The sequence below is a fragment of the Scyliorhinus torazame genome, chromosome 17 (assembly GCF_047496885.1).
Source record: "Scyliorhinus torazame isolate Kashiwa2021f chromosome 17, sScyTor2.1, whole genome shotgun sequence".
Lineage (NCBI taxonomy): Eukaryota > Metazoa > Chordata > Chondrichthyes > Carcharhiniformes > Scyliorhinidae > Scyliorhinus > Scyliorhinus torazame.
This window is the reverse complement of record NC_092723.1, coordinates 133475794-133494619: the sequence shown is the minus strand read 5'-3', so window position 1 is coordinate 133494619 and position 18826 is coordinate 133475794. Positions and strand designations below refer to the sequence as shown.

At 52.4% G+C, this 18826-nt stretch overlaps 1 protein-coding gene across 3 annotated transcripts in view; it reads right to left on the bottom strand.

Annotated features, from left to right (window-relative positions):
* Positions 1-18826, bottom strand: part of drc3 (dynein regulatory complex subunit 3) — a 108047-nt gene that overhangs the window by 57975 nt on the left and 31246 nt on the right. For all 3 annotated transcript variants that reach the window (XM_072481075.1, XM_072481074.1, XM_072481073.1), the window contains one exon: positions 3120-3232. In XM_072481075.1, coding sequence (XP_072337176.1) covers positions 3120-3232 — 113 coding nt within the window. The remainder of the gene's footprint in view (positions 1-3119; positions 3233-18826) is intronic.

The following is an 18826-nucleotide window of genomic DNA, read 5'->3' as shown; positions in this document are numbered from 1 at the left end:
CCGACTCGACCGATATCCAATGCCTCGCATAGAGGATCTCTACGCGAAGCTTGCAGGTGGACTCTCGTTCACAAAATTAGAACCTGCAGTTGGAGCTGGACCCTGCCTCCCGACCATATGTAACGATTAATACACACCGGGGCCTGTATGAATATACAGGGTTGCCCTTTGGAGTATCCTCTGCTTGCGCAATTTTTCAACGTGTTATGGAGGGCATTTTGAGAGGTTTACCACTTGTTGCTGTCTACTTAGATGACATTTTGATTACAGGGACATCGGAGCAGGAACATTTGGGAAAATCTGGAGGCTGTCCTTAGATGCTTTTCGGAGACTGGAGTCGGTTTACGTCGCACAAAGTGCGTATTTCAGGCAAAGGAAGTAGTCTACCTAGGTTATCGGGTGGATCGCGATGGTTTGCACCCCGTCGCAGAGAAGGTGCGTGCAATTCAACATGCCCCTGCCCTGACTGACACTTCGCATCTTCGTTCTTTTCTCGGTCTCGTAAACTATTACAGGAAGTTCCTCCCCAATCTGGCAACTACGCTGGCCCCTTTGCACCTTCTGCTAAAGAAAAATCACACCTGGGTTTGGGGTCAGCCGCGGGTTTGGGGTCAGCCGCAAGAAACTGCTTTCCGGCGGGTAAAGCATCAATTGTCGTCGTCTGGGTTACTAACCCACTATGATCCTGGAAAGCCTTTGCTCGTCACATGTGATGCATCCCCGTATGGTATTGGGGCAGTCCTGTCCCACAAGATGGAGAACGGGGCTGAGCAACCGATAGCTTTCGCCTCCCGCACATTGACTGCAGCGGAGAAAAAGTACGCGCAGATCGCGAAGGAGGACCTGGCAGTGGTTTTTGCGGTGAAACGCTTCCACCAGTACGTGTATGGCCGCCATTTCACTATCGTGACTGATCATAAGCCTCTGCTCTGACTTTTCAGAGAGGATGAGCCAGTACCGCCATTGCTTCCGCACGGATCCAGCGCTGGGCTTTGTTGCTTGCTGCATACGAGTATTCTCTGGAGCACAAACCAGGTACGCAGATAGCAAATGCCGTCGCACTGAGCCGATTGCCTTTAACGACCGGCCCCATGTCGACCCCCACGACCGGTGAAGTGGTTGCAACCCTAAATTTTATGGACACCTTGCCTGTCACGGCATCACAGATCCGTGAGTGGACCCAGACGGAACCAGTCCTGTCAAAGGTTCGGCACATAGTCCTGTATGGTGGGCAGCATAGACCGCTCCCAGGTGAGTTGCGGGCATTTTCCTCCAAGCTGTCAGAATTCAGCGTGGAAGACGGCATCCTCTTGTGGGGGACACATGTGATTGTCCCGGAAAAAGGCCAGGAGCTGATGCTAACAGACTTGCACAATGGGCATCCAGGTGTGACCAAAATGAAACTCCGGGCCAACAGTTATGTCTGGTGGCCAGGCCTCGACACCGACATTGAGAAGGTGGCCCAAAACTGCTCCATTTGCCAGGAGCATCAGAAGCTTTCGCCGGCCGCGCCCCTACATCACTGGGAATGGCCAGGGCGGCCTTGGGCGCGCTTGCATGCGGATTTCGCAGGCCCTTTTCAAGGATCCATGTTCCTTCTATTAATCGACGCCCAGTCTAAATGGCTAGAGGTGCATAAGATGCAGGGGACAACGTCCTGCGCAACAATTGAAAAGATGCGTTTGTTGTTTAGTACGCATGGCCTCCCCGAGGTGCTGGTCACGGATAATGGCACTCCATTCACGAGTGAGGAGTTTGCGAGGTTCACGAAGATGAACGGCATACGCCATATTCGCACTGCCCCTTACCACCCGGCTTCAAATGGGTTGGCAGAGCGCGCCGTGCAGACATTCAAAAGAGGCCTAAAGAAGCAGTCTTACGGATCAATGGACACGAGACTAGCTCGCTTTTTTGTTTACGTATAGGACCACCCCCCCATGCGGTGACCGGGGTAGCTCCCGCAGAACTCCTAATGGGCCGGAGACCTCGCACCCGCCTTAGTATGGTTTTCCCGGACATTGGCGCAAAAGTACGCCGCACACAAGAACGGCAGGGACAGGGATTTTCTTGGCATCGGCCGATTCGGCAGTTTGCGCCTGGTGACCCAGTGTTCGTTCGGAATTTTGCTGGTGGTGCCCAGTGGGTTCCTGGTGTAATCTTTCGCCAAACGGGCCCTATATCTTACCAGGTGCAAGCCCAGGGTCGTATCCAGCGCAAACATGTAGACCACGTTCGGTCCAGAAGACTATCCCCTCAAAAGATTCCCCGCCCCCGGAGCTCATTTCTACAGCCGCAGGGACCAGAGACAAGGGAAGGTAGTCCTCACAATCTTCCACTGGTGCCTCACTCGAAGCCTGCGCAGGTCGTTACAGAACCGAATGGAGATAGAGACGCTGACATGACGGAGGCAGCAGACTCTGACTCCGAGATGGAGACACAGAATGCATCAGAGGGGGAATCCTCGGGTCTACGGGCCGTGGATGTACAACCGTTGCGCCGTTCATCACGGAAGCGCCGGTCTCCATCTCGTTACACGCCGCCTGATCCAGCGCCGCGTGCAAATGGTGTCCGGCCTGCGGCAAAACGAGTCAGACGCCCTCCTTCGCCAGGGTCTTCGGTGGATTCCTTGGACTTTGCGGGGGAGGGATGTTATAACCTGCCTACTTACCATTGGCTGGGGACTAATGACAATCCCACAATCCTGTGGGAGTATGAGCTTCCCCAATGAGGGGGGCGGAGAAACCATGAGTAAACTCCTAGTATAAATAAAGCTGGCCAGTTCAGGAACCAGCAGGAAGGAGTGTGCAGCAAGGGAAGTTGCTGCTGCTGTTTTATATATATATATATATATATATATATATGTTATTGTAAATAAATGTTATTACTTTGTATCCTTAAAACTCAGCTGGATTCTTCGTGGCCCTCACAAAAAAATCAATAATGGATTGGAATTGTTTTGGTGGCATTGGAATTTGCTAAGCACCTGCACAAAATTGTTCTAGTGTGTAACTTTGTAAAATAAATATTATATGAAGATGGAGCAAATGTAATAAGGTTGGAGGTAACAACAGCACTGCATTAATGTGCTTAATCCATACATGACACTTGTAAAAGGATATATTTCCACAAATTCTGGCACTCCAGGTAACATTAAAAGCTTTGGTGCTTCAGGATCTTCTGAAATCATAGTGTTGAACAGACCAGGTCCATTCAGGTATTCAACATAGGCAGCCTTAAATAAAGAAATAAGTTATTAGATCAAGAAACACCGATGCATTGGTCCAATTCAAGTTCCAATGGAGTGATTTTAAAAAAATCACAGAGCTGTGCACATAAATAAATTAAAAAATGTATTTTATTCAGGACTTGGCGTCCAAGGAGGGAGTGGCCGACATTTTGTGGCTCCCGCTCGTGCCGGTATTTTCGGACCTTTTCCCCGGTTAACATGTGGATGTGAGGTGGAATAATGGGGGCAGGAGAGTGAGGGGATGAGATTGACCCTCTGGCGTATGGAGCTGAGGGCCAGAACTGGTCGAAAAAGAGGGAATCAGTCGGTTGGAGCTGGTGCGGCGCCTGCAACGCACGTGGAGATGGCGGAGGGGCAGGGAGTGGCCTGCCAGCTCAGTGGTCGACGGACCAACTGGTGAGTTTCTTAAACGAGAAGTTCACCCAGCAACGGAAGGAGAGTCTGGAGGACCTGGCCCGGGCGGTGGATTCGATCAAGGCGGTGGTCGACCGTGTGGAAACAAAGTAGGCGGCCCAGGGTCAGGCGATCCAGAAGATGGAGGAGGTGGCATGAAATGAAATGAATGAATGAAAAATCGCTTATTGTCACAAGTAGGCTTCATTGAAGTTACTGTGAAAAGCCCCATGAGGAGAACATGAGGAGCAGTTTGCCTCGATGGCAGTGGAGATGGGGCAGACGCGCGAGCAACAGATGCGGCTTCAGGAGAAGGTAGAGGACCTAGAGAACCGGTCACGCAAACAGAGTATTCGGATCTTGGGCCTGACAGAATGGAGTGAAGGAGCCGATGCTGGTGGCAATGTGGGTAGGATTCTGGAGAAGCTGCTCGGAGAGGGTGTGTTTGCATGGCCGTTGGAGGTGGATCGAGCGCTAATGAAAAAGCCCCAGGGGAATGAGCCGCCGAGGGCAATGGTAGTGCAGTTGCCCCGGTTCCTGGACAAGGAGCGAATTACGAGGTGAGCCAGGCAGATGAGGCGCTGCACCTGGGAGGGCAATGAAATCAGAGTGCACCAGGAACTGGGAGCAGAGTTGGCCAAGAAGACCGCGAGCTTCAACAGGGTCAAGGCAGCCTTCTACAAGAAGGGGGTGAAGTTTGGGCTACTGTATCCGGCATGTCTGTGGGTGACCAATGAAGGCCGAGAATTGTAATTTGGATCGGCGGAGGAGGCAGGTAGAATTTGTCAGAGACAATGGACTGGCAGGGGATGGTGGACTTTGAACTTTGGTGGAGATGCTTTAATGTTGCAGTTAATTTACGTTTGGGGCCATTTCTTTCTTTTTCGGCTTCAGGTTTGTTTTTTGTCCTTCGTTAAGAGATGGGGGGTTGGTCTCTTTGTTTGGGGAGGGGTTGTTTTTGGTTTGTTTGCACTAATGTTTGAGCGGGGGAGAGGGGAATCAGCGGGAGGTAGGATGTTAGGCGCCATGGGCAGAGGCCGCCAGGCGAGATGGGCGGGCTAGTTCACGGAAGCGCAACGGAGGGGGGGTGGTGAGAGGAAGGTCAGTGGGGGGATGGGGGCAGAGGTTGTTGCTGGGGGATCTGAGGGGGGGGGGTACTGCTGACAGGGTAAGGGTATTTAAAATGTAAGGACAGGAGGATTGATGACGATGGGCACCCGAGGATTGAATGGGTTGTTCAAGAGGGCCCGTGTGTTCGCACACTTAAAACGATTAAAGGCAGATATAGCCACGCTACAAGAGACGCACCTGAAGGTGGGGGACCAGATTAGGCTAGGAAAGGATGGGCTGGGCAAGTATTTCAATCGGGACTGGACTCTAAAACAAAGGGGGTGGCAATTTCGGTCAATAAACGGGTGGCGTTCGAGGTGGGAAATATAGTGGCGGACTCTTGGGGGGGGTGTATGTTATGGGAAGCGGGAAATTGGAGGGGATGCCAGTGGTGTTAGTTAACATGTATGCCCTGAACTGGGAAGATGTGGAATTTGAGGCGGGTGCTGGGGAAGATTCTGGACCTGGACTCTCATCGGCTGATGTTATGGGCCAGGGTTTAGAGAACCTCAAAGTGTATCATGGAATTCCCCTGACCCACAACTTTTAATAGATTGTGGTATGGGGAGCATACGGCCCACTCTACAGGTGTAGATTGTGGTATGGGGAGCATACGGCCCACTCTACAGGTGTGGTAGAGTAGAAATGGAAAAGTATGTTTTAAAAGCAGAACAATGTTTATTCTATGAACCCAAGTTAACCTTTTTAAAACAAACCGTGAACATCTTAGCAACCATTAATTCAAATACAACCCCCAAAGAGTACAACACTAAGTAATCCTTTAAGCTTTCCTTTTAACATCCATAAGACTTAAAATACCTTTTACCAGAAGCACATCAGGTTAAAGTCATTACTGTTATTAGTTTTAAATCCCCAGGATCGATTTACAGTCTTTAAATTACAGAGAGAGATTCATACACCTTCTGGCTGTGACTGCAGCTATCCAGCTCTGAAAACAAAACTAAAACACACCCTGCAGCAAACAGCCGAAAACGAAAGTAAAAAGCTGACAGACAGCCCAGCTCCACCCACTCGCTGACATCACTGCAGTAGTAAACACCCATTTCTTAAAGGTACTCTCACTGCAGATATTTATATACACACCCATTTATAAACACCCATTTCTTGAAGGTACTCTCACTACAGATATTTATATACACACCCATTTATAAACACCCATTTCTTAAAGGTACTCTCACATGAAACTGATTATAGGGGGGGACTTTAATACGGTATTGGATCCGAGATTGGACTGGTCAAGCTCGAGGTCAGGGAGGGTGTCGGCTACAGCTAAAGAGCTTCGGGGATTCATGGAGCACATGGGTGGGGTGGATCCATGGAGATTCGGGAGGCCAATGGCGAAGGAATTTTTGTTTTACTCCCATGTGCACAAGGTGTATTCCTGAATAGATTTTTTCGTGGTGGATAAGACGTTGGCAGGGGTGGTGGATGTTGAGTATTTGGCAATCGTGGTGTCGGATCATGCCCCGCACTGGGTGGATTTACGAGTGAGTGAGGCGGGGGGGGGGGGGGGGGGGGGCAGCAGCAGCAGCACTCTCAATGGAGGCTGGATGTGGGACCGTTAGCAAAGGAAGAGGTGTGTGAGCGGGTGAGGAAGGCCATCCGGGGGTATGTTGAGATTAATGACACAGGGGAGATTTCGGCAGCTGCAATTTTGTTGGCACTGAAAACAGTGGTATGGGGGAGTTTATTTTGATTCGCACACACAGGGAGAAGGCGGAGCGGGTGGAGATAGAAAGGCTAATGGAGGAAATCCTGCAGGTGGACAGGAGATATGCAGATGCCCCGGAGGAAGGGTTGTTAAAGGAACACCAGAGTCTGCAAATGGAGTTTGGGTTGTTAACCACCGGTAAGGCAGTTGGGCAGTTGCGAACGGTGAGTATACGAGTATTGGGAGAAAGCGAGCAGGATGTTAGCGCACCAGTTGAGGAAGCAGGAGGCGGCGAGAGAAATTGGGAAAGTGAAGGACACAGGAGGGAACACAGTCTTGGACCCGGTGGAGTGAATGGGGTGTTTAGGGAGTTTTATAGCAAATTTTATAAGTCGGAACCCCCAGCCGGGGAAGAGGGGATGAGGCGGTTTCGCGGAGGGCTGGAGTTCCCGAAGGTTGATGAGGAGCTGGTGGAGGGCTTGGGGGCTCCAATTAGGCTTGTAGAAGTGGTAGTGGGGTTGGAGGCGATGCAAGCGGGCAAGGTCCCGGGACCGAATGGGTGCCCAGTGGAATTTTATAAGACGTTCTCAGGGTAAGGGCCTTCAATGAAGTAAAGGAGTTGGGAGTGCTCTCTCCGACGTCGTCACAGGTGTCAATGTCCCTCATCTTAAAATGGGATAAGGATCCGGAAAATTGTGGGTCGTATTGGCTGGTCTCCCCGTTAAATGTGGATGCCAAACTATTGGCGAAGATCCTAGCCACAAGGATCGAAGACTGCAACCCAGGGGTAATAGGGGAAGACCAGACAGGGTTCGTTAAGGGGCACCACATGGCGACAAACATTAGGAGGTTGCTTAATGTCATTATGATGCCTCCAGAGTGGGGCGAGGTTGAGGTGGTGATGGCCATGGATGCAGAGAAGGCCTTTTATTGTCTGGAGTGGGAGTACGTATGGGAGGTCCTGGGGCGGTTTGGGTTTGGGCAGGGATTTGTGGATTGGGTTTGGTTGCTAGACCAGGAACCGGTGGCAAGCGTGCGGACGAATCGGATGAGATCGGACTATTTCAGGTTGTACCAGGGGACGAGGCAGGGATGTCCACTGTTGTTTTCCTTGGCTATAGAGCCACTGGCATTGAGGGTCTGGCAGGGGACAGTACCCGGGGGGGGGGGGGGGGGGGGGGGGGGGGGGGGGACAAAGGGTCTAGCTCTATCCGGACGAACTGCTTTTGTACATGCTGGACCCGCTAGGGAGAATTGGAGGGATTATGGGGATATTAGATGAATTTGGACGCTTTTCGGGATATGAATTGAACATGGGTAAGAGTGAGGTCTTTGCGATCCAGGCGAGGGGGCAGGAGAAGAGATTGGGTGAGATGCCGTTCAAGGTAGTGGAAGGGAGCTTTCGATATTTGGGTATCCAGGTGGCACGGGAGTGGGAGCAGCTGCATAAACTAAATTTGGGTCGGTTGGTAGATCAGATGAGGGGAGACATTCGGAGGTGGGACGCGCTCCCATTGTCATTGGCGGGGCAGGTTCAGGCAGTCCTCCCGAGGTTTCTGTTTGTTTTCCACAGCCTCCTAATTTTTATCACCAAGGCGTTCTTCAAAAAGGTGAATGCAGAGATCTTGGGATTTGTTTGGGCGGGTAAAACCCCATGGGTGAAAAAGGTGCTGCGGGAGTGGGGGACAGAGGGGGCTGGCCCTCCCGAATTTCGTTAACTACTACTGGGCGGTGAATATTGCAATGGTCAGGAAGTGGGTGGTGAGGGAAGGGTAGGTATGGGAGCGGGAGGAGGCAGCCTCATGTAAGGACACGCATTTGGGGGCACTGTTAACAGCACCTCTGCCGTTCTCGCCGGCTCGGTACTCCACAAGCCCGGTACTAGTGGCAGCCCTGAGGGTTTGGAGGCAGCATATGGGGTTAGAGGGGGGGTTGGTGTGGGCACCGATATGTGATAATCACCGGTTCGTGCAGGGGGGCTGGATGGGGGGGTTCGGAGGTGGCAGCGGCCAGGGATCGAGAGATTTTGGGATCTCAAGATTGAAGAGGGTTTCCCGAGTCTGGAGGAGTTTGAGTTGCCAGGGGCGAATGGGTTCCGGTATCTGCAGGTAAGGGATTTTGTGCAGAGGCAGGTTTCGAACTTCCCGCATCTGCCTCCCCAGGAGCTACAGGATAAGGTGGTGTTGAGAACAGGAGTGGGAGAAGGGAAGGTCTCAGAGATCTATAACAAGCTGATGGAGGGGGAGGGGGTCCTGATAGGGGAGGTGAAGAGAAAGTGGGAAGAAGAGCTGGGTGGGGGTTTGGAGGCTGGGTTATGGGAAGAGGCCCTGAGGAGAGTGAATGCTTCCTCGTCCTGTGCCAGGTTCAGCCTGATACAGTTTAAGGTGGTCCACAGGGCGCACATGACTGTGGCCTGGATGAGCAGGTTCTTTGAAAAGGTGGAGGATAGGTGTGGACGCTGTGCGGGGGATCCTGCGAACCATGTCCATATGTTTTGGGCATGTCCGAGGCTGTGGGATTTCTGGCAGGGGTTTGCTGATGTCATGTCAGAGGTCTTAAAAGTGAGGGTGGTTCCGAGTCCAGAGGTGGCGATCTTTGGTGTGTCAGAAGACCCGGGAGCCCAAGGGGTGAGAGAGGCCAACGTCCTGGCCTTTGCCTCCCTGGTGGCCCGGAGACGGATCTTACTAGGGTGGAGGGACTCGGAGCCCCCGAGGTCGGGGGTGTCGGTTCGCGACATGGAGGGTTTTCTCAGACTCGAGAAAATTAAATTCGCCTTAAGGGGTTCATTGCGGGGGTTTGCTCAGAGGTGGCAGCCGTTCATCAACTTCTTCAAGAAGAATTAAGCTGTCAGCAGGGGAGGGGAAAGGGGAGGCATGGGAGAGACGAGTATGAGCAGGAGAACCAATGGAGGGGTGGTTGGGGAAGGTGGCACTGATGGTGTAAGCCATGTTGGCTGGGGTTTGTGCTCGGGGGGTTGTTGGTTACATTGTTGTGTTTTTCTTTTTCTTGAAAATTTGATGTGTAAATTGTTAAAAGTATAAATGCCTCAATAAAATTTATTTTTTTTAAAAGTGCATTTTATTCCAAACGTATATGAAAAGTTACAACACAAACAGTTCGGGAAACAAACTTCCCACCACACAACTATACATATTTCTCACACTCCTCTGCCACCCCCTGAAAGATCCACCTCATTCTTGCCTGCGTCATATGTATCCTGTGTATGACCTTGAACTGTATCAGGCTCATCTTTGCGCACAAGGAGGTTGCATTTACTTTTCATAGCGCCTCACTCCATACTCCCAAGTTTATCTCCCCTCACAGCTCCCTTTCCCACTTCTCCTTAATCTTCACCACCCGCTCACCTCCCTGTTCTCCCAGCCACCTGTATATGTCTCCAATCATGCCCTTCACTTCCACATCCGGAAGCAGCAGTTGTTCCAGCAGGGTGTACTTCGGCAACCTGGGGAACACTTTCCAAATCCTCCTCGCAAAGTCCCTTACCTGCAGGTACCTAAATTCACTTCCTCTCGGAAGCTCTACCCTCTCCTTCAATTCATCTATACTAGTAAACACTTCTTCCAGATACAAATCCCTCACCTTAACCAGCCCCACTTCTCTCCATTTCTTATACATGCCATCTATCCCCCCCAGAACGAAACCTTGGTTTTCACATAATGGTGTTAACACCGACATCCCCTCCATCTTAAAGTGCCTCCTCAGCTGGTTACAGATCTTCACTGTGGACTGCGCCACCAGGCTCCCCGAGTATCTGCTCAGCGCCATTGGCAATGCTGCCATCACCATAGCCCTTAAGCTGGACCCCCGAAAGGATCCTTCTCCAACATAACCCATTCTACCCCCTCTCCTTCCCACCATCGCCTTACCTTCTTCATGTTCGTCTCCCAATAGTAATATAGCAGGCTCGGCAATGCCAACCCTCCCTGCTGCCTCTGCCTCTGTAACAAAGTCCTCTTATCCCTTGGCAGCTTCCCTGCCCATACAATGTCCAAAATAATTGTGTCCAGTTTCCGGAAGAAGGTATTCAGTATAAAGATCAGGGGTGTCTGGAATATTAACAGGAATCTTGGCAGAATGTTCATCTTCACAACTTGGACCCTCCCTGCCAAAATCAAGTGCAGCGTGTCCCACCTCTTAAGATCCTCCCTAGCCTCCTACACCAGTTTTGTTAAATTCCATTTGTGGAGCTTCGCCCAATCCCTCGCCACCTGAATCCCCAAGTGTCAAAACCAGTCTCTATCCACCTTAAATGGCATTCCCCCCTAAATTGGCTCTCGGACCAGAAAGCCTCAAACTTCCCCAACAAGCCCATGATCCTTTCCATGCTCTCTAACGGATCTGAAAAATACAATAGTAGGTCGTCAGCACAGAGCGACACTGAGGCTCCCCTTGTCCCCTCATAACCACTTGCCACTCTGCCGCCTCCCTTAGCGCCATTGCCAGAGACTCTGTAGCCAGCACAAACAGCAGCAGTGACAGCGGGCACCCCTGCCTTGTTCCCCTGTGCAGTTCAAAGCTCAGTGAACCCATGTCATTGGTCCGCATACTCACCCTGAGTGCCACATATAACAGGCGCACCCATGCCACAAACTTCAGTCCAAACCCAAACCCAAACCTTCCCAGGTACTGGTACTGCCACACCACCCGGTCGAATGCCTTCTCCGTATCCATGGACATCACTACTCCGGTACCTGAGCTCCCAATGGGGTCATAATCACATTTAGCAGCCTCCTTATATTACTAGAAAGCTGCCTGCTCTTTACGAAGCCTGTTTAGTCCTCCGCAACCATCCCCCAGGACACAATCTTCCAACTTAGCCAGTACCTTCACGTCTGTATTTAACAGCGATATGGTCTTATACGGGTCGTTCCTCGTTTTCGGGATTAACATGATCGCTGCCTGCATCATTGTATCCGGCAGCTTCCCCTTCTCCACCCCCTCATTTTTAAAAAAAATATATATATTTTATTAAAGTATTCAAACACAATTTTTCCTCCTGACAAATCAACAAAAACGGTAACACGATAACTAATAGATAACATTGTTTAAATAAAGTAGTGAACTAACAAAATAACACAAAATAGTGCTCCCCCCCCCTGCCCCTCCACCCCATCTAGAACAAAAACAATTTACCCCCCCCCCCCCGCCCGCCTTCCTTCCCTCCCTCCCTCCCCCTTCTCTTTCTGGGCTGCTGCTGCTGGGTATCTATTTTCCCCCTAACGTTCCGCTAGATAGTCGAGGAACGGTTGCCACCGCCTGGAAAACTCCTGAGCCGATCCTCTCAGCGCAAACGTCATCTGTTCCAGTTTTATGAACCCTGCCATATCGTTTATCCAGGCCTCCACGCCGGGGGGGGTTTCGCTTCCTTCCACATGAGTAAAATCCTTCGGCGGGCTACCAGGGATGCAAAGGCCACAATATCGGCCTCTTTCGCCTCCTGCACTCCCGGCTCATCCGCTACCCTAAATATAGCTAACCCCCAGCTTGGCGTGACCCGGACCTTCACCACCTTCGAGATCACTCTTGCCACTCCCCTCCAGTACTCCTCCAATCCTGGACACGACCAAAACATGTGTGTGGTTCACCGGGATTCCCCCGCACCTCCCGCACCTGTCCTCCACTCCGAAGAACCTGCTCAACCTAGCTCCCGTTATGTGTGCTCTATGTAGCACCTTAAATTGGATCAGGCTAAGCCTGGCACACAAGGAAGAGGAATTTACCCTACTTAGGGCATCAGCCCACAAATCCTCCTCAATCTCCTCCCCGAGCTCTTCTTCCCATTTTCCTTTCAGCTCTTCGACCAGCTCCTCCCCCTCTTCTCTCATCTCCCGGTATATTTCGGACACTTTGCCCTCCCCGACCCACCCCCCCCCGAGATCACTCTATCCTGGATCCCCTGTGTCGGGAGCAGCGGGAATTCCCTCACCTGTTGTCTCGTGAATGCCCTCACCTGCATATATCTGAAGATTACTCCCCGGAGGCAGCTCATACTTTTCCTCTAGCGCTTGCAAGCTCGCAAACGTCCCATCTATAAACAAGTCTCCCACTCTCCTAATTCCTGCCCGGTGCCAGCCTTCCTGGGACAAACCTATGGTTGTTCCTGATCGGGGACCATACCGAGGCTCCCAATACACCCTTCTGTCGCCTCCATTGCCCCCAGATACTTAATGTTGTCGCCACCACTGGGTTCGTGGTAAACCTTTTCGGGGAGAGCAGTAGTGGCGCCGTCACCAGCGCTTTTAAGCTCGTTCCTTTACAGCTCGTTCCTTTACAGGATGCCATCTCCAGCCTTTTCCACGCCGCCCCCTCTCCCTCTGTCATCCACTTGCGGATCATCGCCACATTGGCGGCCCAGTAATAGTCACCCATGTTCGGCAACGCCAGTCCCCCTCTGTCCCTGCTACGTTGCAGGAACCCCCACCTTACCCTCGGGGCCTTCCCTGCCCACACGAAGCTCATGATGCTCCTATCTATTTTCTTGAAAAAGGCCTTGGTGATCAATATGGGGAGACATTGAAACACAAATAGGAACCTCGGGAGGACCATCATCTTAATCGCCTGCACTCTGCCCGCCAGTGACAGCGGCAGCATATCCCACCTTTTGAAATCCTCTTCCATTTGCTCCACCAGCCGAGTCAGATTGAGTTTGTGTAAGGTTCCCCAGCTCCTGGCTATCTGAATCCCCAGATATCGGAAGTTCCTTTCCACTCTCCTTAGAGGCAGGCCATCTATCCCTCTACTCTGGTCCCCAGGGTGTATCACAAAAAGCTCACTCTTTCCCATGTTAAGCCTATATCCCGAGAAATCTCCAAACTCCCTCAATATCTGCATGACCTCTGTCATCCCCCCCACTGGATCCGCCACATACAGCAGTAGGTCATCTGTGTTGAGTGACACTCAGTGTTCCTCTCCCCCTCTAACCACCCCTCTCCATTTCCTGGAGTCTCTCAGCGCTATGGCCAGTGGTTCAATTGCCAGCGCGAACAGTAATGGGGACAGAGGGCACCCCTGCCTTGTTCCCCTATGTAACTGAAAATACTCCGATCTTTGCTGATTTGTGACTACACTTGCCATTGGGGCCCCATAGAGGAGTTTAACCCAGCTGACAAACCCCTCCCCGAACCTAAACCTCCTCAGCACCTCCCATAAGAACTCCCACTCTACCCTATCAAATGCCTTCTCTGCATCCATTGCCACCACTATCTCTGCCTCCCCCTCTGCTGGGGGCATCATTATCACCCCCAATAGTTGACATTCAATTGTCTCCCCTTTACGAACCCTGTCTGATCTTCGTGCACCACCCCGGGACACAGTCCTCTATCCTCATTGTCAGCACCTTTGCCAACAACTTGGCGTCCACATTCAGGAGCGAGATAGGCCTAGAAGACCGGCATTGCAGCGGATCTTTATCTCGCTTCGGGATTAGTGATATCGTCGCCTCCGACATTGTCGGGGGTAGAGTCCTACCTTCTCTGGCCTCGGTAAAGGTTCTTACCAGCAGCGGGGCCAACAAGTCCATGTATTTCCTGTAAAATTCCACCGGGAACCCGTCAGGTCCCGGGGCCTTCCCTGCCTGCATGTTCCCCAGCCCTTTGGTCACCTCGTCCACCCCAATTGGCGCCCCCAGGCCTGCCACCTCCTGCTCCTCCACCCTGGGGAACATTAGTTGGTCCAGAAACTGCTGCATCCCCTCTTTTCCCTCCGGGGGTTGGGACCTATATAGCCTCTCATAAAAGGTCTTAAACACCTCATTTACCTTCCCTGCTCTCCGCACCGTAGTTCCCGTTTCATCCCTAACTCCCCCTATTTCCCTCGCCGCTGTCTTTCTTTCTTACGAAGCTGGTGGGCCAACAGGCGACACATATTCATATCTCATCCCCTCTGCCTTCCCTGTGGTCAGCAGGTCAAACTCCGTCTGGAGTATTCGCCTCTCCCTATCTAGTCCTTCGTCCGGGGCCTCCGCATATCTTTTATCCACACTCAAAATATCCCCCAGTAATCTTTCCCTCTCTTTGGCCTCTGTTTTCCCCTTGTGAGCCCTGATGGAGATCAACTCTCCCCTGACCACCGCCTTCAGCGCTTCCCATACTACCCCCACTCGGACCTCCCCATTATCATTGGCCTCCAGGTACCTTTCGATACATCCCCGCACCCTTCCACAGACTCCCTCATCCGCCAATAATCCCACATCCAATCGCCAGAGTGGGCGCTGTTCCCTCTCCTCTCCTAGTTCCAGATCCACCCAATGTGGGGCATGGTCTGAAACAGCTATGGCCGAGTACTCCGTTCCTTCCACCCTCGAAATCAGTGACCTTCCCAAAACGAAGAAATCTATCCGGGAGTATACCTTATGGTCATGGGAGAAAAAGGAGAACTCTTTGGCCAGCGGCCTAGCAAATCTCGACGGATCCACACCCCCCATTTGGTCCGTAAACCCCCTAAGCACCTTGGCCGCTGCCGGCCTTCTTCCGGTCCTGGATCTAGATCTATCTAACCCTGGGTCTAGCACGGTATTGAAGTCCCCCCCCCCCTCGGCCCCCATTACCAGGTTTCCTACCTCCAGGTCCGGGATACGTCCCAGCATCCGCTTCATAAATCCCGCATCATCCCAGTTCGGGGCATACACGTTGACCAGCACGACCTCCATTCCCTGCAGTCTGCCACTCACCATCACATATCTGCCACCGTTGTCCGCTACAATGTTCCTAGCCTCGAGCGACACCCGTTTCCCCACCAATATGGCCACCCCTCTAATCTTTGCGTCCAGCCCTGAGTGGAACACCTGTCCCACCCATCCTTTCCTTAACCTAACCTGGTCCGCCACCTTCAGATGCGTCTCTTGAAGCATAGCCACGTCTGCCTTCAGTCCTTTTAAGTGCGCGAACACTCGGGCCCTCTTAATCGGCCCATTTAGGCCTCTCACGTTCCACGTGATCAGCCGGACTGGGGGGCTGCCCGCCCCCCTCCCCTGTCGACTAACCATCACCCTCTCTGGGCCAGTCCCATGTCCCGGTCCCGCGCACCCACCCGTCCCCCAAGCGGCTCATTCCCGCCCCGACCACCTTTTCTCTTACCAGCTCCCTTTCGATCCCAGCAGCAACCCAGTTATCCCCCCCCCACCCCGCTAGATCCCCATCTAGCATGGTTACTCCCCCCATATTGCTTCCGAAAGTCAGCTGACTTCAACTGACCCCGGCTTCTCCCGCTCTCTCCTTGACACCCCCGTGTGTGGAACTCCCATCCTCCTTGCGCCTATCTTCCCGCCATCATCTCTCTAGCGCGGGAAAAAACCCGCGCTTTCCTAGAACCATCCCGCCCCCTATGGCGCAGCTCCCTCTACAGCCCCGTTCCCATTCCCCATCCCCCGCCTGTGTCTCTTTTCCCCCCCCACCGGCGCCCACATTTCTCAGTGTCCCCCCTGTCAAAGACCGTCCTGATACGGTGAACCTCCCTTTCCCCAATTTACATCTCTATACATCAACATTGTCGTTTCCCCTCAAACATCAGTCCCTCAGTTCTGGTCCAGTTTCTCTTTTTGGATGAAGGTCCATGCTTCTTCCGACGTTTCAAAATAGTAATGACTATCCTGGTACGTGACCCATAATCGCGCCGGCTGCAACATCCCGAACTTTACTTTCTTCTTATGCAGCACCTCCTTGGCTCGATTGAAACTCGCCCTCCTTCTCGCCACCTCCGCACTCCAGTCCTGATACACTCGTATCACCGCATTCTCCCATCTGCTACTTTGTACCTTCTTGGCCCAGCTCAAAACAACCCCTCTGTCGTTGAAGCGGTGAAATCGCACGACCATTGCCCTTGGTGGTTCTCCAGCCTTTGGTCTCCTCGCAGGGACCCGGTGAGCCCCTTCCACTTCCAAGGGGCCCGAGGGGGCCTCAGCTCCCATTAGCGAACGTAGCATCGTGCTCGCATAAGAACGGCCGTCAGCTCCTTCCACTCCCTTGGGGAGACCCAGGATCCGGAGGTTCTTTCTCCTTGATCTATTTTCCAGGACTTCAATTCTTTCGATGCACTTCTTATGAAGCGCCTCGTGCGTCCGCATTTTGACCGCTAGGCCCAGGATCTCGTCCTCGTTATCAGTTACCTTCTGCTCCACCACACGGAGCCTTTTGTGTCTCTTTAAGCCCCTCGATTGCATGTAACATCGGGGCCAGCACCTCCTTTTTTAACACCTCCACACACCGTCTGAGAAATTCATCCTGGCCCAGTCCCCATGTCGCCTGGGCTCCCTCCGACGCCATCTTGTTTCTTTCTTTCCTCTGCCGCTGCCCTCGAGGATCCTCCGTGATCTGGCCACCGCCGCCGATCTTTTTCTTGCACACTGGAGGGGGACTCCCTGTTGCATCACCCCACACCGGGTTTTGTCGCGAAAATTTCCCGTTGGGGCTCTCAAAAAGAGCCCGAAGGTCCGTCAAAGCTGGAGCCACCGAAACGTGCGGCTTAGCTGAGCATCGCCGCAACCGGAAGTCCCTCCACCGCCTCATTAAACGCTCCCAAGAGATGTGGTGCCAGATCTGTCTTCTTCCAAACTTCTTCCAAAATTCCGCCGGGTAGCCAACGGGCCCCTGGGCCTTCCCCGATTTCACACCCCTGATAGTGTCCAATATCTCCCTCAGCCCCAGGGGCTCCTCTAGCGCCTGCCTCTTCTCTTCCTCCAACTGTGGGAACTCCAGTTCATCTAAGAACCGTCCTTTGTCCCCCTCTTCACCCCCCGGGTCCGCCATGTACAAGTCCTTATAATAATCCCTAAATGCCTCGATTATCTTCCCCAGCTCCGACACCACGTCCCCTGCCCCAGTCCGTATCTTTCCCTGGATGCGAGACAGAGAAAGACTGTGAGAGGGAAAATCAAAGACATTGGACTGTGAGCATGTTTGCGTGGGACTGTGCTGCCTCGCTCTGAAAGTAAGGGGAAGGCTGCGCAGGAGTAAGCGAGGACAGGGGAAAGCAAATGAGAGGTTAGACAGGGCACGTCCACCAGGTAAGTATGGTTTATCCGGCAGGAGTGGGGGGACAGAAACACCCCCACAGGATTATCACCTGGAATGTCAGGGGACTTAACAGCCCAGTGAAAAGATCCAGAGTCTTCGCCCACCTAAGCAGTTTGAAGGCCGACATGGGTGTGTCTCCTGCAGGAGACACACCCGAGGGAGAAGGACTGACTGCGGGTATGAAAAGGCTGGGTGGAACGGACATACCATACATGCTATGGGACGAGGGCTAGGGGAGTAGCCATACTGGTTAACAGGAGGACGAGATTCACAGCGACAAGGACGGTTATGGACCAAGGGGTATGGTACGTCATGGTCAGCGGTGTCCTGGACAGGGCACTGGTAGTCCTGGTAAATGTGTATGTGGCCAACTGGGACGACAGATATTTTATAAAAAAGACATGGTGGAAATCTCTGACGCTGATACGTACCAACTGATCATGGTGTAACCATGTAACTATGTGAGGCACGATCAATTGAACAAAGACTAGAGTTGGATACAACGGAGGCTTTATTGCTCTAAGATGTGTGGCCTCCCACAGCAGCTGGCGAAATGGCTGCTGAATGGAGGACACGCATATTTATACTCCGCCTCCTGGGCAGAGCCAGCAGGCAGGGACTACCGGCGAACCTGTAGTACAGGTCCTACCTTACATCACCTAATACAGGTGCAACAGTGGTTTACCACACTATATACAGAACCCGCTGGTTGACCGGGGAAAAGGACATGGCTATGGAGCTCGGAACATTCTTGGAGCAGATGGAGGCAGTAGACCCTTCGAGGTTCCTACACCCCGGTGAGAAGGAATTCTCGTTCTTTTCACCGGTCCACAAAGTATACTCAAGAATAGACTTCTTTGCAGTGGGGAAATCGGTGTCTCCAGGAATAGTAAGAGTGGAATATTCCACAATAGTTATCTCCGACCACGCTCCACATTATGTGAATGTGAGGTCGGAGACGGGCCATGCCCAGTGCCCCACGTGGAGGTTGGACACAGACCTACTGGCCCATAAGGTCTTCTGCTGGTAAATATCATAGCCATAGGCGAGTACATCACAAATAACCAGAGCGAGGAGGTCTCATCTTCCACGCTCTGGGAAGCACTGAAGGTGGCGATTAGGGAAGAGATTATACCCTACAAGGCACGTAGAGACAAGGAGGAGAAGGTGGCCAAGCAACAACTGTTCGACTCCATTCTGGAGGTCGACAGAAAGTACTCCAAGGCCCCGACCATAGAGTTTCTGGCGGAGAGGAAAAAGCTACAGATGGACTTTAACCTGCTATCCACCAGGAAAGCAGTGCACCAACTCCGCCAGACATGGGGGACCGTCTACGAACACAGGGAAAAGGCTGGCCGCCTGCTGGCTCACCAG